Source organism: Balaenoptera borealis (genome assembly GCF_965194805.1).
Source record: "Balaenoptera borealis genome assembly, chromosome: 2".
NCBI classification, from domain to species: domain Eukaryota; kingdom Metazoa; phylum Chordata; class Mammalia; order Artiodactyla; family Balaenopteridae; genus Balaenoptera; species Balaenoptera borealis.
In genome coordinates, this window is record NC_138867.1 from 59,705,686 (window position 1) to 59,728,149 (window position 22,464).

General features: G+C 40.4%; 1 protein-coding gene across 14 annotated transcripts in view; it reads left to right on the forward strand.

Annotated features, from left to right (window-relative positions):
- Positions 1-16,994, forward strand: part of ARHGEF28 (Rho guanine nucleotide exchange factor 28) — a 313,009-nt gene extending 296,015 nt beyond the window's left edge. For all 14 annotated transcript variants that reach the window (XM_082374857.1, XM_082374858.1, XM_082374854.1 and 11 more), the window contains one exon: positions 15,830-16,994. In XM_082374857.1, the coding sequence (XP_082230983.1) occupies positions 15,830-15,993 (164 nt within the window). In that variant the 3' untranslated portion in view covers positions 15,994-16,994. The remainder of the gene's footprint in view (positions 1-15,829) is intronic.
- Positions 16,995-22,464: the final 5,470 nt, after the last annotated feature.

Here is a 22,464-nt window from a genome sequence, read left to right on the forward strand (position 1 = left end):
ACACCCTTCGAATACATCCTTTCTCCTGTAGGAACAATTGAAATCCAAATGACATGTGCCGACATGATTTACCACGTGGGTTGTCTTCTGAATACCAAATACAACACAGTGAATTTTAGATAGAGTTTTGTTTAGCCCCTAGGCCAGCATTTGGGCCTGTGGATAAGGATTTGTGTCCAGTCCTCTTAGGGCTTTTTTGGGTCACCTTCCTTGGGCTTATTCAAATGCACCGTGTGCTGAAATTAGTCACTGCTGATGAAGCGCAGGAGGTTATGTGCTTGGGCCTGGAGGCCTGATCTGACCTCTGATCTCTCAGCCTCATCTCATGCTGCTCTGTCCTTTCTCTCCCTGTGGTCCAGCCATAGGAAGTTCTTCCACTTATGTGAAAGGCCAGCCACCCCTGCCCCTTTTGTACATCTATTTCCTCTTTCAGGAATATCCTCTCCTCCACCCTTTATTCTCAACCTGGTAAACTCTTGTTCGTCTTTCAAGACCCCAGCTCCAGGGTCACTTTCCTCCAAATGCCTATCCAGACCCTCCCAATCTAGGTTAGGAGCTTTCCTTGTGATTCTATAGTGTCCAATAAATCCTTGTGTTACTTTCCACCATATTTTGTCACTTGTTTTCCCTCTGGACTCTTTAAGTTGCTATATATTGTTTGTTTGAGATATTTACATACATTGAATGCTCAGATATTAACTCTATTATTCAATCATTTTTGGGGAAAGAATTTCAAGGCACAGAATACTGCCATCACTCTAGAAAGCTCCCTTATACCTCTTACCAACCAACCTTCACTCCCAGAAGCAGCTACTCATCTGTTTTCCATCAACCACAGGTTAATTTTGCTTATTCTAGAATGACATGGAATCAAATACTATGTACCTTTATGTGTCCAGGGTTTTTTCGCTCAACATACTGTTTTTGAGATGCATCCATACTGTTGCATGAATCTGTAATTGGTTCCCTTTTATTACTAAGGAATCTTGCTTAGATGAATTTATCACAATTATCCAGTCTTCTGTGGATGGATACCTGGCTTATTTCTAGTTTTTGGCTCTTATAAATAAAACTGCTATAAATAGTCTGTACAAGGCTTTTTGTGAATTACGTTTTCATTTTTCTTGGCTAAATACCTAGGAGTAGAATTCATCCTAGAATTGGTGCCTATTTAGCTTTTAAGAAACTGGAACAGTTTTTGAAGTGATTGTATGGGCTATAAGCTTCCTGGGTGCTGAGACAAAGTCTTGTTCAACTCGGTTTCCCTGGTGTCCGACCCAGTGCAGGGCACATACTAGGCACTCAGTGTTGATTGAAGAGTGAATGGACAAGAAGCTCAAAACAGTTTTCCTTCTGACACACCCTCTACTAACTGAAAAAATAAATAATGCTTTGTCCATCAGAGGGATGGAAACTTGACTGGCTAAATGTGGGCTTATTCCAAGCAGATGAAAAATGGGGAATAACTGCTCCCTTCTGACCCTGCCCTGGACCTACATGTGCAGGTGAAGCCAAGTATGTAGATAGACACGGGACCATAGAAGGGTCCTGATCACCAGCAGCTGCAAAACTTACCTCCTAAAGTTAAAACTCCCAGCATTCCCATTCAAAACCCTCCACAACCTACTCTTCCAACACATCCCCACCCCTTTGATTTATCTGCACAAACTCATAGTTCCACCAGACCCAACAGCTCTCTTTTCTTATGGCATCCAGCATTTCCTCCCCTTTGCAGTAGGGGTGAGCTCTACCTAAAATACCTCCACCCGAGGCCACCTCTTCCTGTTGACATTCTGGTCAGCCAGACTCAATTCCAGTTCTGTCTTCGCTCTGAAGCCTGTCCTGGCTACCACATCTAAAAGTGCTCTCTTTGGAAGATCTCTGAAGTGCTGTCCGCCTGTGGACAGTGTTCATTAGCCTCTTCTATAGTTGTCTGTGTCTGCATCTTCCTACTCCGTGAGGTAACAGGCCATCAGAGGGCAGTGTGCTCAGTGGCCCTTATTGGTCTGGAAGGCGCTGGGGCCATTGGTCACTAAGTCGCTGAGGCTACTTGCTCTTTGCTCTTGGTGGCTGATTCCACTAAAGAGAAGTTAAATTGTATGGTAATGCTATGGCTCCTTCTTAAAAAGAGTTGTTTACAGAAGAAAGAGATCTGTCTAAAAGGAGGAGGATGTAGTGCAAATGTGGGAATTTGTGTCACCTGGTAGATAATTAAAGGGAAATTCGTTTCTTAGGCTCCAGTGTTAGTCATAGGTCACAAGTCAGGAAGCACAAATATTAACATCTAGAGTAGCTCCACATGACATTTGTATGCATAAGACAATGTAAAATCATCTCCTGTAGGAAGAGATGGCTCCAAGGAGTAAAGTAATTAATCTTAGTATATATGTTCTCATTTGATTCCTGTTTTAATAAAGTCCTAATTTTGCCTCTGTTCTGCAAACTGCCTACTTCTCTAATGGTACAATTTCTAAAAGTATTTAAGTTTAATTTCCAGAAAGGTAATATAGTCATCTTTGCTCTGATTGCAAACATAAATATGAAAAGAATGCTGAGTGTGAAAATTTACATTGAACAAAACATTTTCTATATATTATGTTGTACTTTTAAAATTTTAATCATTTTTGAGTGACATAAATTCAAAGCTGCAGTTGGAAAAGATATTGCAGGGTTTGGTTTCTCAGCAAATGTTATTTCAAACAGATGAGAATTACAAAGTGTTTCTCGTTTTTAAGAAGAAAAAATTTTATGTTGCTCTGAAAACTGTAAATACCAATTTCTCAGAACAGAAAAAGGCATGTAAGTTCTTTGACATCTCATAATTTTGTAGTTGATCAAGAGAAAAAAACACTCATTTATATACCTTTAAAGAATTGGGTGCCTTTTTAAAAAAGTCTGGTAATAACATAATTATTAAGAAGTAGGTAGAACTAATTAGCTTGGGTGTGTTTGATCTAATTGCTTGCCTTCTTCTGGTTTAAAGAAAAACACTGGATCTGGTATGCTTAAGAGTTTTAACATCTGCTTTTCCCTCTACTGAACCAGTAAGAAGTAAATGCAGCATTAAAATTCCTAGGTTGATTTCCTGCATTATTCACCTGGCAGAGAAATGAATTCAGTTCTTCTTTCAGCAAAATGAGAGGCATAACTCTTTCAGTGTGGGTAGGGTCATGCAGAAGGCAGTTTCCAGTTTTATTGCCATGGTACTTAGCAGTCCCTGGTCTCTACAGCCTTAAGAGGAATTCAATGCCATGAAAATACTGCCCCGTCCTTGTAGCTGGAGACCTACATATTGTTTAATTCAGCGCAATCTTAAAAAGCTGTCCCTGCTTCTTAACAGGGACTCTGAGGAACATGGTAATTTGTTTATCATGGTGAGGAACATCTTAATTTGTTTTGATTTAAAATTTGAGCTTGACATACTCCCTGATTACCTGAATGTATGCACAATTTGAAACGTACAAAATTAAGCAGAGGAGTATAATAACCGCTCATGTACCATCACCCAGCTTCAAAAAATTAGGAAATTATGGCCAGTGGTGTTTTATCTAGATTCCTACCCACCAATCCCCCATGCCCAGCAACAACACACACCCTGTGCTATTTTGAAGCAAATTCTAAAAATCATCTGTAAACATTTACTGATACATAACATTTCAGTATGTATCTCTGAAGGATAAGGCTCTCTTTTTTAAACTATTATCACACCTAGGAAAAATTATCAAAACTTCCATAATATCAACATACAGTCAGGGTTCAAGTTTCCAATTGTTTTATAAATGTAGTGCATGTGTCCTTTTTCCAGCTTGTTTTTTGGACTCAGTATGCAAATAAAGACCACACATTGCAATTGGTTGCTGTGTATTTTCATGCATTTTTTAACATAAAAGTTTTAATTATGAAAATTTCAAACTTACAGAAAAGTATAGAAAATCTGTATCAGGCATGCATTTAACAGATGTTAACTTTATACCATATTTGCTTCAGACATCTCTTTGCCCTTTTTTTTTTTTTGAAAGAAATGTTAGATATGAAATCCCTTCCCCTTATCTTCTTCTTTTTTCCTATTCAGAGTTATCCAATATCCTGTAATTGGTGTATATCATTTCCACAGTATGTTTTTATGCCATAAACATATATATGTATCAATAAACATATATTTTTTGTTTTGTTTTAACAAAACAAAAATATGACATATTGTTTATCGTTTATGGATACATATAAATGTAGTGGAAAACAAAAAAAATGATATATTGTTTATGGATACATATATACGTAGTGATAGTATAAAAGAGCCTGCCCTCCTTCCCTTTCTCCCCTGCTCCATGTATATGTGTGTGTATATGTCTATTTGCAACTTATTTTTTTCACTCAACGTGCGTATTTGTACATGTAGCACGAATAGTTAATTTTAAACTGCTGTATGCTCTTCCATTATGTGAATAAACACCAGCATATTCATTAACTTACTAATGAGCAATTAGGATGTTTCCAATATTTTTTTATTACAAACGCTTCTCAGTAAACACCCTTTTATGCACATCTCCTTGTGCACCTGAGTGAGAGTTTATGTAGATTATGAACACCTAGAAGTAGTAGGGATGTCTTTGGTTTCGCTGGGTATTACTGATTTCTCTCTAAAATTGTATAGTATAACTCTCAGCAGCAACGTACGAGAGGTCGAGTTTCTCCAGATTCTCCCCAACACTTAGCATTGTTAGGCTTCTCAATATTTGCCGATATTATGGGTATGGAATGGGTAACCCCTTTCTTTCAATTTGTACTTCCCTAATTACCAGTGAGATTTAGTTCCTTTTTAATATTTATTAGCTTTTTAGGTTTCTTCCTCTCTGAAGTGCCTGTTTATAAAGGTTTTTTTCTAACAGCAGATATTAGAACTTCAGAAGTCTCCAATCTTAATTATACAGACACGTTCATTCTTTTTGAGTGGGCTCAATATATTTCGTACTTTGAGAAGTAGTTTTCCGAAAAATCATATTTATAGTTATATGTAGACATTTAAGATTAGAAAAGGACATTTGTGAGAGCTGAGCCCTTTTAAGATGGAGAAAAATCAACTGTATGAACAGAAGCTACTAAGAATAATGTCATTGACTGTTCTATCCTACTGAGACTTTGACCATCTGCCTTATTTTTTCATTTGCTCACTTTTTTTTACCTCCTATATTTTCCTCCGGAGTTCCTATACTTCTCTCAATAACTGATCAATGTTATTTTACACACACTCAACACATTCTAAAATCTATCAGCTTCATCTTCCTTCCTGGAAATTTCCCTTCCAGAATCCTCTGTCCTCTTACTCTAATATGCCCTTGTTGCTCTCCCGGCCAGCAGTGTAGCTGTCACCTGGGACATCTCTTCATATCTCTCCTGTGTTGGATCCTATTGTCCTCAATCCCAATCTTTCTCTTTTATGGCATATTCCTTTATTTGATGGAGCATATCTCTAAATCTTCCTAAGAAAAGGTCTAATAATGAAAGGATTTTTTTTTTCCAAATCAGTTGAAATGTTGTTTTCATTTCATTTATTTATTTTTGCTACTTTTATACTTGGTTTTTATAATACATCTGGGCTTAGAATTCTATACCAAAATTATTTTCCTGGGCTTCCCTGGTGGCACAGTGGTTGAGAATCTGCCTGCCAATGCAGGGGACACGGGTTCGAGCCCTGGTCTGGGAAGATCCCACATGCCGCGGAGCAACTAGGCCCGTGAGCCACAAGTACTGAGCCTGCGCGTCTGGAGCCTGTGCTCCGCAACAAGAGAGGCCGCGATAGTGAGAGGCCCGCTCACCGCGATGAAGAGCGGCCCCTGCTTGCCGCAACTAGAGAAAGCCCTTGCACAGAAACGAAGACCCAACACAGCCAAAAATAAGTAAATTAATTAATTAATAATAAAAACAAAAAACAAAAAAACAAAAACTAAATGAGTACTTATGTATAAAAAAAAAAAATTATTTTCCTTCAGAATTCTGAAGGATTTGATTCTTCCACTTCTCAGCGTTGCTGTTAAAAAGTCTGATGCCATTCTGATTCCTAGTTCTTTGTTTGTAACCTGTTTGTGCTTTAGGAAGCCTCTAGAATTATCACTTTATTAATTCTTGGATGAATTTTATAATATGCCTTAGTCTGGTCTTTTGTTAAAATCATTTTTACTGGTTATTCATTAGACTCTTTCAATCAAGAAATATATTTCCTTCGAATCTGTGATATTTTCTTCCTTAAAAAATTGCTTCTCTTCAGTTTTATCTTACTGGAACTGTTTCCAGTTATAAATTGGACCTCTTGGAGCCTCTGATTTTTCTGTTTTGTTTTTTCTGTTTATTTCCATTTCTTCATGTTTTTGTTCTACTTCCTGGGAGATGTTCTCATCCTTAACCTCCTACTTTTCCATTGATTTTTAAAAAAATTCAGCCAGCATATATTTAATTTCGAAGAGATTTTTCCTTGTTCTCTTATAGTTCCTATTTTATGGAATCTTGTTTGGTGGCCGAAATAGCTTTAAAATTTTTTTTGAAGATGTTAATTATGGTTTTTGGATGTTTTCTTCAGCTTCTTGTGTTCCTGAGTTGTGTTCCATTTTCAAGTTAGGTTTGTTTTAAGCTCTCCTTTTCATATTCCATAGTGTACCTACCATTGTGGATTGGTGTGAGGTTTGAATTGAATGCTTGACTCGAGGTCAAATAATGTTAGTGGCTTAAAGAGAGAAGCCCTATTATGCAGTTCTATCTTGACTACATTTTCAGCTTCATTCCTACTGAGAAGACAAGGATTAGAATAAATGAAATTGTAAGGTACTTTCTAAACATAAGAATTCCAAATTGGTGATTCCCACAACTCTAATTACAGTAGGTAGAATTTTTGAATAAGGTATTCACTAATTCATTCATTCATTTGACATTATATATTGACACCTACTATTGTTAGGAACTGAAATTTACTCAGATATTGTTGGACTAGATGTACATCTTTTAGTTCCTATTTCTTAAAAAATGTTACTTTTTAGTTTTAAGTAAACTCAGAAGACTAAAGTATAGGAATCCAAATTCTAAAAGAACATTATCAATTCACTGCTATGGACAAATGGACTCAGGGTATAAAATGAGATCTTTTCTGAATTATATTTCACTGAGGAGATGTTAGATTTTCCAGGCAAGAGCAAGGACCATACCTGAATCTGTATCATTTTTATGGGGAGCTATAAACTCAAATGAACCTCATCTATTTTCTGGAATAGGTTCATAGAAATTGTGTATCTTTCTTTTTTTTTTTTTTTTCCCTTGTGGGATTTTTTTTTTTTTTTAATTCAGACAGAAAGTCACAAAAATTATACTCATCCTCATCAGTTCACTCAGTCCCATGTAATTAATTTTTTTTTATCTTGATCTTTTGTTAGCACTTTTATGAGTTCATCAGTTTTTCATTAGAGTTCTGAAAATGCTTATTCATTCAGTTCAGCAGTACAGTCAGTTACCAGAAACCTATACTTGTCAGAGTCTTTTCCATGAATTTCTTGAAGATGAAACCCTTTTATAGGAACATATTTGCCAAAGCATCAGAGTACACCCAGAACTGTCTGTAAATGACAAAAGACTTAAAAATGACCACAGTTAAAGATTTGATGAAAGCTCATAATAATGCAGTTGACAAGAAAATTAGTTATTTCTGAGATATACATTTTAAAGTAATAACTAGGATTATTACTTATAACATTATTGTGTATCTTTCTAAATAGATATAATCCCCTACACAGCACTTGCCAATGACTTGTCATACAGTTGTATTAAAACTGATCTATACATATTTCACATCCAGAAGAGACATCTAATTTATTGCCACAGTATTCTGTTTATATCAGACATGTAGAAGCTATGCTATTGGAATAACAGAGAGCCCTTTATAATTTTATAGTCTAAGTATATGAAAGAGTATGGACTTTAAAAAAACTTACCATGGAACATGTACAAAAATAGAATCATTTAATGAATTAACGATTACCGACACAGCCAATCCTGTTTCATCGATGCCCTTTTCTCTTGTCCTCTCATGTTAGGTTATCTTAAAGCAAATCCAGGATATCCTATCATTTCATCCCAAAATATTCAATAGTTCAGTATCTTTCTCTAAAAGATATGGACTCTTCCTCTTTTTTTAAGCATCACCACAGTATCATTTTTTTTTTTTTTAATGTGGACCATTTTTAAAGTCTTTATTGAATTTGCTACAACATTGCTACTGTTTTATGTTTTGGTTTTTTTGGCCATGAGGCATGTGGAATCTTCGCTCCCCGACCAGGGATCAAACCCACACCCCCTGCAATGGAAGGCAAGGTCTTAACCACTGGACTGCCCGGGAAGTCCCCACGGTATCGTTATTACACCTTAAAAAATTTAACAGTTTTTACTTAAAATCATACTCTCAGTACTTGAATTTCTCTGATTGTCTCAATTTTTTTTCCCTTGGTTTGTTTGAACTGGGATCCAAATAATTTCATGTATTGCATTTGGTTTGTGTATCTCACAAGTCTTTTAATCTAAAGTTCCATTGCCTTTAAAAGAAATCTTACAACTTGTTGAAAAGACTGGGTTGCTTATTTGGTGAAAAGACATTTTTTTTTTCCTGAAAAAAATATAGTTTCTGAAAAATTTTCTACATTCTGGATTTTGCTGATTGCTTCCCTGTGGTGTCGCTTAACGTAGTCTTCTGTCTCTATATTTCCTGTAAACTGGTAGTTGGGAATAGACGTTTGATATTTGACTAGATGCAGGCTTTATTTTTTGACATGAAAAAATCTTCATAGATGGAGTTGTCTGTTTCCTATATTGTAGATGTTGTATATTTCCTCTTGCATCCCATCAGGAGGCTTGAGGTGTCCGTTTCTCTCTTTGTGATATTAAGATTGACCCGTGGGTTCGGATGTTGTCCATCCATTATAAAGTTCCCCATCAGCTCTTCTCCTAATGCTTTTAGCAGCCATTGATGATGATTGCCCGAGTCTGCTATAGATGTTATATACAGGGTTAAGAGTCTCTGAATTTGGAAAACCTCACCTATTTCCAGCTTCCCACCCCTGATTTATTCTGGCATCTTGGTCATTTATTGTCTCTTTCTTTCTTAGTCTATAATAGATTTATTATTCTCTAGTGCACTATTCCCCAAAGCATATTACATAGAACACAACACTGAAAAGTACACTATGAGAAAAAGCTCCCCGAGTTTGGGACCTGCCACATACAGTTTTTCCCTCTCAGAGATTAATAATACAGGTGAGCCTATTAAAGTTCTGAGGAATTTGTCAATAAAGAAACTTGATTAACCCGGAGTTTCATCAACTTACTTGATCACTGTGTTCTTTTATCATTAATACCTATTAGAATCCTGATTAGAGAAACACACTTTGAAATGCATCTCAAAGAAGAGGGGAAGGTGGAGGCACTTGCCCCATTCTCCTGTGGGACTTGCTGATGTTAAGGTCATGACGCAGTAACACGGGCACCCTTCTGGGTGAGAGAGTGTGAGAGCAAATCAAAGTTCACACAGAGACAATTGACATATCATAATGCGTCTTGTGTTAACATAATTGTAACCTCATTGTATTGATTGCTTCAATTGCTGTGTTTCCTATCGGTGTTACCTACATAACCAACATAGATTATTCCAAATATGTTAATTACTGGTAAGAAAATAAAGTCCAACTCTAACAGTCACAACTTAAAAAAATTATGAGCTTGCTTTCTTACATTACACATTTACACGTATACAACCCCAGAGTACACTTCGGTTATTTTATTTCAGGTGCAGGATTGGTATGTGAGGAGTAATGAAGGGAATCCTAACACTCATTGAGATCGTTGGCTTCAGATATCCAGATTGGTTTTTATGCCAGATGTTCACATGCTGTTTGTGGCTCACTATGGGAAATGCAGTTGAGCAAAAGCAGTGAGGGAGACCAACCTTCCTTAGCTCTGAGGACACCTTGAGTTTTGTACAATAAGTGTTTTCCATTAGAAGGAAAATGCTGTGCATTAATGCTCCTGAGAAAAAAGTAGTGATTGCCAGTAATGCCATCAGGAAACCATTTTGTAAATGTTTCACAGTATAAGCATGAATCGATCATTAAATGGGGGACTACAACTTATTTTGCAGACTTGGAATATGAACGACAATTTTTTTTGAGGTGGTGTTATTCTAGGAAAGTGTGAATTTTGATTATAGGAACTTGCACGAGGGATACGGTAGTACAGAGTATGAGTCGGAACACTTCATTAAAATAACCAAGAACAGAGCCAAGACCCAGAGACATGAAGCTCTGTTTTGTGAGTCTTCTTGGGGAGAATGGATTGGGATAAGACACGGAGAGGGCTGACACGCGTCATCAGTGATCCGAACATTGACTCAACGTGCTTTTGTAGCACTGGCCTGCTGTCTGCCTGGCCATTGGGTAATGTGGAGTTAAATTCAGGCCTGGACAGTTAATATTTATGATGGAAGTTATCCTGGTGCTTTTAAATTGAAACAAAGCTTTTCTTTAAAAATTATTAGGATTTAAAATGCTTTTCTATTCAGAAAATCCAGAAAAAGGCAAAGACTACATGAATTAAATATTTTAAAACAATAGACAACCGCTTTCTTTATGACAAACTACTGTTAGGTTTGCTGTTCATAGAAGGGACGATCAAGTGTAGATTTTGACCGTGGACCTTATCTTCCACTCATTAGGTATCTTTCCAAATCCTGTGCTCTGAGGGCTGTGTGGGCTCAACTCAAATACGTGTTGTAGGGAAAGACTGAAAGTAGAAGGGTGGGGCATATGTCCGGAAATTACCCTAAAAACATTATTTTAAATGCAACTTAAGGTAATAAATTTGTATTCCTTGAGCAGAAAGCAGTTGAAAAATGCATTCATTTGTTGCACTTCTAGAATAGTATTTGGTGCATTACTGAGCCAAAACACAGGTGTAAACATTCTCCTACAGTATAAGAAGTTTAAGAGGCCTGAATGATGATTTCAGTTCAATCCTTCATGAACTGAAGCCCAGAGAGCGGAAGTGACTCGCCCAAGGTTACATTTACCTTGTGGTTTAAAAGATTTCATTCACTTCTCAGCTTGGGAGGCACTTCATTCATTTTCAGTGTGACACATGGTTGCATTTTACACCTTGACTTTACAGTCTAGTCTTGCAAATAACCAATTATCCAGTTGGCTCAAAAGAATAATAATGATGGTGAGCTGATGCAGGGAAGGCCAATTTTTCTTCCCGCTCGTGTCAGCTTTTCAGGTGCCGATACCTACGGTTGTATGTCACCCAGATCCCACATTCTCTTCCTTCATAGTTTGAAATTCCAATAGCAGGTGAGCAAAGTGTGAAAATGATAAATGCAAATGTCAACAAATGCATTTTTAGCCCTTCAAGGCTGCAATGAAGGGCTAAAAATAGGGGGATTTGGGGAACTGTCTCTGGGTATCAGCACATCATACAGCCCATGGCCTGGGTGTTTTCCGCCCCCTGCCCATAAGACAAAGGGGATAGTACCAGCCAAAATGTGTATACTTAATCATTTTTAGAAACTTCATGAGAAGACTGACTTAGACCCTACAGTGAGACTGAGGAAATTTCTTGTGAAGGAAGAAGTTTTAGGCTGTGAAGAAAAGTTCAGCTAAATAGGAAAAAAAATCCTTGCACCAAGATTCTACTTCTCCACTTGGTTTAGCTAGGCTTTGATGTGATTTAGCCTATTTGTCCTTATTTTAAGGTTAATAATGCTCACTCTGTTGAGTTTCCAGAGGTATGGGAAGGAGCAAATTATTTCTTTTATGTCAACTAAGAGGGACAGTTGTGTTGAGACAGTAGATCAAAAGGTTCTTTGTAGTTTGAAGTTTTGCTTCATCATAAGAGCATTTGGTTTTTTATCTGACCAAATTATGATTGTGTTAATATTTCTTTGCTTATTAAAAAATGAGGTATTCTATTTTTTTGAATTTTTGAATTTTATTTTATTTTTTTATACAGCAGGTTCTTATTAGTTATCCATTTTATACATATTAGTGTATATATATCAATCCCAATCGCCCAATTCATCACACCCCCCCCCACCCCCCCACCACTTTCCCCCCTTGGTGTCCATATGTTTGTTCGCTACATCTGTGTCTCAATTTCTGCCCTGCAAACCGGTTCATCTGTACCATTTTTCTAGGATCCACATATATGCGTTAATATACGATATTTGTTTTTCTCTTTCTGACTTACTTCACTCTGTATGACAGTCTCTAGATCCATCCACGTCTCAACAGATGACCCAATTTCGTTCCTTTTTATGGCTGAGTAATATTCCATTGTATGTATGTACCATATCTTCTTTATCCATTCGTCCGTCGATGGGCATTTAGTTGCTTCCATGACATTGCTATTGTAAATAGTGCTGCAATGAACATTGGGGTGCATGTGTCTTTTTGAATTATGGTTTTCTCTGGATATATACCCAGTAGTGGGATTGCTGGGTCATATGGTAATTCTATTTTTAGTTTTTTAAGGAACCTCCATACTGTTCTCCATAGTGGCTGTATCAATTTACATTCCCACCAACAGTACAAGAGGGTTCTTTTCTCCACAAAAAAAGAGGTATTCTATTTTTATTTCCAGTAATTTATAGGCATTTTGATCACAAATAAAATTGGATGATTAATTCTACTCCCCAAGAATTCTGCTTTCTGAATCAACGAGGGTTTATTTTAACAAATGTTTTTTCAGTTTAGGGTTCTATATGACGATCCTACTCTCTAGGGCAGAGCGTGTGGAAAAAGGTGGCTGACCTTGAGAAATATACAATTGCTGTGCTGGAGTTCTTTCAGGGTTGAAATGGAGGAATAAAATCAGAAATCACAGGACGGTTTCTAATTTCAAAGACAGACTGTCTGACCTTGCCTAAGTAGTTCAGGTAGAAACCAAGAAGGAACGTGGAGAAGGAAATTGAGTTCCCCTCCAGGTGACACAAAAGCTCAACATGAATACATATGGGATTACAACGTGGGCCATTCATTCACTTTAGGGTCCAGGAGATGTTTTTCTCCTGGATTTTTATTCTTATTTGAAAAAGTTCTGATTAAATCTCTCTCTCTATCCACCTTATACTCACACACAAATGAAAAATCTCCCCCCATGTTTACTCTTGGTTCTCTATCTTCCTGAACTGGAGCCTACAATTTAAGATAAAAGAATTCTTTCTGAAATGTATTTGGTTCTTTGGCTCTTTTTGAACAAGTCTTTTCTTGAAACCATGAAGGGGACTTCCCAGATGCCTAGAATCACCAGTATTTTGGATTCTTTGCTGCATGTTTCATACCCCAGAGGAAGGAAACTTACATGGATTAAGGACTTCCCTTCTGCCCGCTTTGTCACATTTGTCAGCAATCACCTCCCAACTGCCTCTTTCAATGGATGATTGTTCATTCTCCCTGTAGTGCCTCTTACACCCTGGCTGGACCTTCTGTGGGCTAGGAGGCAGCGCTGTGGCTGGTGGCTTAGGTGAACTGTTCTCCAGTCTGTCAGCCTCTGCTAGATGGAAGTTCTGAGGTGTGTTTTTGTTTTTTAGGTTGTATAATATTAAACATCAGTAGTTTAACTGGGAACGTTTATTTTTAGAGGTGAAATGGTTTTATTTCCATGGCTAGGAAAAGGAGTTAAAAGTGTGAAAATGTGTGGTGACCACAGACAGGCGAAGGACAGAGAACATTCTAGGTTGATCTGTATTGCCCTGATAGTGAAATCATTGCCTGGGTTTTTTTGTGTTTACCTGATTGAATGAGGGAGGTTCCTAATTTTATAGTAATTACTGTGTCGGTTTGGAGGAGCTCAGAATGTCTTTTTCTTTCTTTTTTTGGTAAGGGACTGTTCAAAATTTGGTACTTAGGGAGGTTAAGCATTACACATCCAGGGTGTCTTAATTCTGCAAAGATGGTCAAGTCATTTCCAGCACAACGAGAAATGGGGACCATGAGAATCTTGAGCAGATGAGCAAGTGGGAATGATCTTCTGAGTTCAAATCTGGATTACTTCCTAGCTGCACGATGGGCAAGAATTTAGCGTGAGCTTCAGTTTCCCAATCTGTAAATTGTGCGTTACAACATTTTGAGGCTTAAGGAGATGATGACTGTCAAAGGCCTGGAACAGCTGCTGTGCTCAGAGAAGGCACCATACACATGGTGGATCCAGAGGCATTTTCAGTAGTGAGTGAGAGCCCAGTATTTGAGGTACGGGATTAGGATCAACAGAATCGTCACCCCAATGTAAATGGATTTTTTCTTTGTGCCCCATTGATACCTAGAGTGAGGGGTGGCCTAAACCTTTGAGCAGAGCTGTGGAGTGCAGCCTCACCTCCTTTCCCCAACCCCTCCCTTCCCCTTCCCCCTTCCCTCTCCTCCCCTCCCTTCCATTTTCGCCCCTCCCCATCTCTCTCCTCCCCTCCCTTCCATTTTCGCCCCTCCCTTCTCCTCCCCACCTCTCTCCTCCCCTCCTCTCCCCCCAGGGTCCTCCTGGGCTGGCTTTGGAGACACAGGTCAGCTCCTCCAGGTGACCTGTGTCTACTTCCTGCGGCCCTGGCTGCCCCTCTCCCACTGGCTCTGCCTCCTATTGGAAGACGTGATGAAAGGGGGTGTAGCAAAGGAAGCGCATCCCTGAAGGTGGAGCCTTGTCAGGACATTTTGCTCTTCATTCCAGCCAGGCCTTGCTTCCTGTCTCCGCTAATAACCAAAGATCCTTGTCAGGAGCGTAAAAATGACAAGCATTTTTGTCACCACAGTGCTGGCAGTTATGTGTATCCATCTAAATAATAGAGGCTTTGAATAAAATGTGGCAAGGATTAGAATGACCTCTTGTTAATGACTGAAAAAAGAACAGGTGGGCCTCAGGGCTCTGCATCTTCCCCACCTGGGTTTCCATGTAGACTGCTTTTTGCTCCAACTGAAGCTGGTTATTTGTAATTTTCCCACATAGCCAGGCTTCCGGGAGGGTGGTCAGTGGAGCAATGCAGAGAATATGGTTTGCAGCAACAGCCTTGCTTTTTTTTCAAATCAAAACCCCCCTTTGCCTTTCCTTTAAACCATGTATTAGAGGGTTTTATCAGAAAAGGGAAAATAGGCTGTGCCCTGCTGTTGCTAGGTAACCAGAAAAATAACAAACCCAGTCAGAGTTGTTACCAGGACGATTTTCCCCAGGAACCTGGCTCCTTTTGCTAAGTGATTTGTGTGGTGTTAACAGATTTGCATAATGGTGAGGCTGGAGGGTCTCCATCCTTCATCTCCTTTCTCCCCTCCCCTCCCCCCATATCAGGAAAGTCCCAGGTACGTTATTTGAGTCTTCCCGATCAGTTCTGGACTTTGAGTTACTCTGAGGGAAGATGCTGTACAGATGCAAATATGGCTTATTGCACGTAGCCGGAGTAGATAACTGTATTTCTAAGAGGTTGAACCCATCTTTTAAAATAACTGGGCACCCCCTTCTCAGCAGGTGCAGTGTTTGAACAGCCCACAAATGGTAACAAGTTTTTGGTTGACGGTTTTGCTGGGAGTATTTTGTAAAGGTTATTTTTAGCCACAGGAGATGTTTGTACACCCAACCAACCATTTTAGTGATTTTGATTAAATCATTAGATATCCATTTCATTCCTTTCTCACCGGACTCCGTCATCTCTCCGTGGCTAGCTCTATGGCCACAGCATTTCCCAATCTTCGAGGGCTCTGAACTCTGATTCATGGTTTCACCTGACTTGTAGGTCTCAAGCTGACTCTCCTGTGACCTGTGCTGTCTGTTGCAGATTTGGACCTTTCTCAGACTGCATACCCGCCTCCCCTGGACTCAAATCCGCATGGCCCTCAGCTGCAAACGTTCATAGCAGAAGCAAAGCTAAATCTACAGAGAGTAACCAGACAAGATGGGGAAACTGGAGATGGAGCAGAAGAAACTATTGTTTACCTCTAATTGTGTTGTTATTTTTCCAAATGAAACAAAATACTGGCATTTTGGGGAGAATTTTTTTTTCCTTTCCTGACGTGTGTGTGACTGTGTCCAAATTGCTTTAGGAGTAATGTTTACTATTTCGTGCAAGTTTATTTTGGGGCATGAGTCTAATAATTAAATTATTGAAAACAACTCTGTTTGTATCATCATTAACTTATCACACCTAATTCCAGACTTCTGGAGGAGAAATTAACTTAGAGAAGCAGAAATATGTTCAAAATTGTTATGACCCTAGAGTAAAATTCCATATTGTATTTTCTACGGGATCATTTGTTTTTTGAAATGCCTTTTAAGATCTAGGTGAAGCACTTTGGATGGAAAGAGTATATAATTGGCAGATTTTCACAATCACAGCAGCTGATTAGGAGGAGTGACCTCAGAGCCCTCAAAGGCGAGGAGGATGTGGGAAAGGACTTTTCTTTTCTTGGCTAGTCTTTGGGACATCAAAGGGGTCACTCCTGGTGGTGAACAGTCACCAAGCAACCGAGGTACCCTATTTGGACCCCTGTCCTTACCGGGTGGCCACTCTGCTGTGGACACAATCTGGACTCTTGGGACCTGGGCCAGAGACTGTTCAGATGCATCTTCGTGGTCCTAATGCTTGTGGGCTTTGAAGTCATAGTTCAGCAGCATCTTTCACACAGCCCAGAGGCAGGGCCCCAGCAAGTCGGTTCGAGGTAAACTTTAGTAGTGACACTTTGCTACTGAAGTAAGACTTTAGTAGCCCTTGCTTCTCTCAGCTGGCCCTGCCTCCTTCTGGTCCCGGGAGCACCAAAGACCACTACTCACTGGAAGGATCGCTGCCCAGCAGTTACTGAAGGACAAAAACTGCTCTCTCGGGGAAGCTTGCTGCCTGAATGTGCTTTTCCACAAAGGAAAACCGGCACGTCTTGCTTTCAGGGTAATATGGGTCTCTGTGTGAGAAAATAAACCAGGAAATGTTTTCAGTTTGTTCTTCAGAAGTATTTGTGTATGTTTTGGTCAGTGTCAATAAATATCTTTTACCTCGCTATTTTACTTTGAAATTTTAAAACTGTTTAGAACCATAGTAAAATACACATTTCACACTCAAACACAATCTCCCTTTATTAAAAATGAAAATAAAGGAGGAATACTAAATTCACCCAGGCTTGCAACACTTACCAGGAGGGAGCTGTGATAGGAAGAGAAAAAATTTTACCCCGATTCCGTTATGTTTTTTTCCCACTTAAGTTACCAGGGGAATAACTAACCTATATTTTCACTTGGGCAAGTCTAATCTGAGTTTAAAAAAAAACCTTTTGGGGGACACTCTTTTTTCTGACTCTTGCTGCTTCTGGCCATTTTGGTCACAATCATATTAACAGATTCAGAGACTAATTTTCCCAGAATGGATAATAGCTTATTAAAATTTTAATCAGTCTCTTCATCTCCAAGATGAACTCCTAAATTATAAGGTGCATCTTCTATTCCTAAAGACATCTACCGAGAAAGATCTATCTTCCCTCTCTCTCCAATAATGTCTATTCCAGAATTCTCTATCCTTCAAATAAAAAGCATATAGATATTTCAGTATAAATCCTTGCTCTGATAACTATAAATATCTTTCCTTTTTTCCTGACAGAGGCTATGGAAATAACCATACGTGAAAACAGGTAAAGATGTTCAAAATCTCCATGGAGTTCTTTAAAAATACATGTGCTCGGTTGATTTTCAAGCCCTGCAAACTCTGGGGCTTTGTGTAGCCACCCAGGGGAAGCTTCAGCATTATTTGATATATCTCTATTCATAGGTTCCTCTTGGTAATTTTTAAATTTAATATTATGACCTCTCAACTGAATCTTAAGTCTCAACACTTTCTTGCTAAGTTCTTCCTTTTCACTTTGTCCTCGCCATATAATGAGCTCAGATCTCGTGGAATTCACTCTGTGGCTCTAACAGAAATTCACTCATCTTAGGAGAAAACCACCCTGTTTCTCAGCATCATAAATAAGTTTCCCTCAAAGGATATTTCCCACCAACTGAAGATCTTAAGGAAACCTTCATCCCTTTAGAGATTTGTTGCAGAAAGGAAAACAACGTTTTTGCCCTGTTCCTTCCCGGTTTCATAAATTCATGTGCATCTCATTTGTAGTCCAAGTTTCTCTGCACTTCATCAGGGCTGCATAATTGCCGGAGTCCTTCCTGCGACACTTCCAGCCCATTCACAAATGGAGCCCTGCTCATTCAGAAAAGGCGAAAAATAATCGCTGCAGAGGTGGTGGTGGTGATGTTGAGCGTAAGGCGTATATAAAATGAAGAAGGTGAGCAAGATGGAATCGTGGGATGAGCGAAAAGTGAAAAGGAGTATGTTTTCCTTCTTATGACCTAGGACACACCATTCAAACTCAGGATCAAACTGAGGTTATTAAGGTTCAACCATCTCTGTCTTTCTCAATGAGAGAGGCATAGCAGTAGAGTATCTATTCTGGAGCCAGACCTTCCACTTCCTGGCTGTGTCCTTGGCCTGTCACTTACCTCTCTAGGTCTTAAGTTTCCTCATCTATAAAGCAGGGATGATTACCTTACAGAACTGTGAGAATTAAATGGTTATGCAATGTGCTTAGAACAGTACCTGGGGCATAGTAATCACTCAACATATGCTAGCTATTATTATCCTGTCATAAGCTCTTTTAATAATTGGTCAGCCTGGTCCCAGTCCTTAGGCAGATTGCACCTGCACAGCCAGAAACAGTGAATAGAGGGGTCAGGTGCCTGGAGATGACTAGCTGTAAGAGTGGACTAAGGCTTCATAAGGTTAGCTTTCAACTCATTTGCATCTCTAAACCTCCATTCCACTCATTCAATAAACATTTATTGACCCTCTGCTAAAGGCCAAACAATCTGTTAGGAAGCATGTAAAGATGAACATGCCTGCAAATTGTTGGAAAAGACAAACACATGAACAGATAACTGAGAAATACAGATCACCATGGGAGCTCAGAGAAAGGGCATGTTGGGGCCAGTAATATGTGGAATGAAGGGAGTTGTCCTAAAGTAGAAGATGCCTGAGGCTTGAAATATAAGTAGAGTCAGAGGGTGTGGAAGAGACATTCCAAGTAAGGAGGGAAAACCCAAGCAAAAGTCCAGAGACACAAAAGAAAAGACCACTGGAGTACACATTTGGAGGTACTGCAGAATGTGTTCCTCCCCTCTGGATCAAGGTGTCCAGGGAGAAAATCCATCTACCTCGGACTCTTCCAAGCACTCTGGTACAAGTGGTGGGAAAACATGGAAGTGTCTCTCTCAACTCGGTAACTGATCAAGTTCCATAGAGAGCTGGATTATGGAGGACCGCTGAATCCCTGGGGAAGCATTAGTCAAATCCATTTCACCTGCCTTCACTAATCAAGGTCATCTACAAAAGACTTGCCTGTCCTCCAGGTGGCACGGAGCCTAAACAAGATGTTTGCCCCAGTTGTTTTCCGCGAATTGGAGTCAGCTGTGTCTAGTTGGAGCTGAGCTGGTTAAGACTGGATAGGACCAGGACCCTCCAACTGGGCATGCGTGAGTGTCCGCTCCGTGACCTTTTGGCGTCAGGGGGCTGAAAACTCCACCCTCAGAGCGTGCAAAGCGCCTCCGTTTTAGAACGTGCAGAGAGCACTGGAGCTTAGTTACACCTGAGCAGAGCCATGATTACCGCAGATTATTCCAATCCTTTCCCCACGCTCCCCACGCCTTTGCCGGCCCTGCCTCTTTATTTGTTATCCCATAAATATCCCACCCCCTAAGCCCTTTGCTCTTCTGGGAGGTGGATTTGAGATGCGTTCTTTCGGCTTCTCCCTTGGCTGCCTTGCGAATAAGCCCTCTCTTTGCCGCAAACCTTGGCGTCTCAGCATTTTGGCTTGCTGAGCGCTGGGCAAAATGATGACACCGTGTCCCCTCACCCTTCCACATCCACCTCCACCTCCACCATAAAGCAACTGGGTTCTGGTCAAATGGCCAGTTGGGTATCTACCTACAGATCCTAAGCCACAAGGAACCAAAAGTAAAGGGGCTCCTGGGGGCTACCTGAAGATGCTTATTAGAAGAGAGGAAACAGTTTTAAGTGGAGGAATGAAGTGGGGATGGGGAGGGAGAAAGTCTCACTTTGCTCTTCTGCTTTATTTTCTTATCTCCGTTTCAGTAAAGTTTTCTTCCTAAGGTTTTATCTTTTCTTTGGAACATACTCCTGTTTTCTCCTTTTACCTGACTCTGTGGGATTTCTACATATTAGCTGAGACAGCCACCTCTCCAGATCTTGCAGGATTGCTCTTGTTGTAGGAGATGAACCTTATTGTTCAAACCTGCCCTAGCTTTTGGTTGTCTCCCAAACCTTTGTGATCGCCCAAGCAGCCTATTTTATTTTTCGTGGCTCCCAGTGTTTGAGGTGTGCCAAGACCTATCAGTGTCCTAAAGGTGGGCGGGGGGACTGCAGTCAGCACCTAGGTTTAGGCTGTTTACGAAGCTAGACCCTCAGGCAGCAGCTTTAAAATATGTAAATACAGTAAAATATATACAGTGCTATGGGAACGCAAGCAAAAGCCCTGCTGGCCACGAGAGCCGGGCGATCTGGAGGTGTCCTCTGGACGACAGTTGCAAAAACTAGGGCGCCAGAAGAGTGTATCAACTCCTTTCTGGGGGATACCGGTGAGCAGGAGCCAGGCAGGGGGAGGGCGCAAAGATGGCGGAATCCCTGCCTCTGTTCCCCTGGGGTGCAGCTGCAAAAACCTGGGGCACCCCTGTGGGAGATGCTAGTGCAGGGAGAGGGGAGTCGGCTTTAGGGAGGCGCCAGCCGGAGGGGAGGCAGCACCTGCAGAGGGGAAAACAACTGGACTCCACTGGCTTTAGGGAGTGCCAGTGTCTCCATCCCCATTACGGAAAAGTACGGGGCTCCGCCCTGTAGGCCGAGGCTTTAAGATCAGCACGTGAATCTCTTTCACATAAAGTCTGCGTGCTTTTCAAAGGGCTGCTTCTGCACCGGGCCCTGGAGAGAGTGAGGCTGAAGCCCTTTAAAAGCTGGTCCTCAGGTCCCTACAGCCCTTTGGGTCTTGGGGTTGTGAGCCCCATTGGTTTTCAAGCCAGATGTTTGGGGGACTTGTCTCAAGTGCTGATATCAAAAATTGGGGTGCCTGATGTGAGGGATAAACCCTTTGTTCCCTGGGGAGAAGTTTGTGAGTTCCATCCAGATGGTGGGTTGTCACGCTGGGGGTTTAGGGTGAGACCACATCTCAACCTTTCCTACTCGCCTCCGTGTGGGCCTTTTCTTGTTTTCTGATGTGGTGGAGCTGTTTTGCTAGTCTTTAGGTCTTTTTCAGAGGAAGTTGTTCCATATGCTCCTATAGATTCGGTGTGTCCAGGGGAGGAGGTGACTACACGGGATCTTCCTATATCACTATCTTGACCACCACCTGCCTTTTTTTTATCAGCTCAAATGCCACCCCTCACCCTATCTTCATCTACCACTTAGGGCTTTGTGGAAAAGAAAAAAGAGTAGAGAGGACACATGGAAGAAAGATTCCACAGTGATCTTGTGATTACCACCAAGAGTCCACCATGTTCTTTCCCGACAGCCTCTCAGGCACAGAGCTCCCTCTACTAAGCGTGACAGAGGCAATGAAAAGGTACGGAAAAATCAGACTTGGGCTCTGCTTACTGCAATTCCCTAGGACCACAGGGTCACACAACGCCACTTACATTGTCTGGATTTGCTCGTGGAATCCAGCGTGAATGGAATCTCTTGGAGTTGCAAAATCCTGCAACCTTGCTTCTGAGCTAAGTTCCTTTATCGATGAAAGGGGATAATAATAGCCATGCCTTGCAGGGCTGTTGTGAAAACTAAATGAGTTAAGCCTAGCACAGTAAATGCCACACAGTAACCACTCTAAAAACGATAGCAGGGATTACATGCTGGTGATAGGGGTGGGAGGAAGGCGAGCTTGAGCTTGCTCAAGAGCTAAATTAGCTGGGGCATCACTGCTTCAGGTTTTCACAGCCCATCTTCCTTTGCCCTGGGAGATGTCCATGATCTAACAAAGCCTGCCATGATGCTGCACTCTAAGAGCTTCATGAGACTTACTCAGTTGAGGGGATGAGCGGATGAACAGGAGCCTTTAGAAATCTGAGATCAAAGAGGCGACAGAACTAGAACCCTGATCCTGTTTCCATTCCATTTCTTTGCCTCTGGCTTGTGAGTTCAAAGCCGTTCCTTTAAGTTGGTGATTGAATATTGTTTTGGGTGAAGTAACTTGAAGGGGGACCATGGTTCAGTAGTTTTGTAGAAGCTTCATGGCTGAGAAACTTCAATATGCCCTTAATCGAATCCTAGTAGTCTGCCTACCAATAAAACTCTCTGGAGAGAGGAAAGTAAGAAGTTTTGGTTACAGCAGCCAAAAAGCTCATAGAGACAATTGTCTGCGGACGAAGAACGAACTT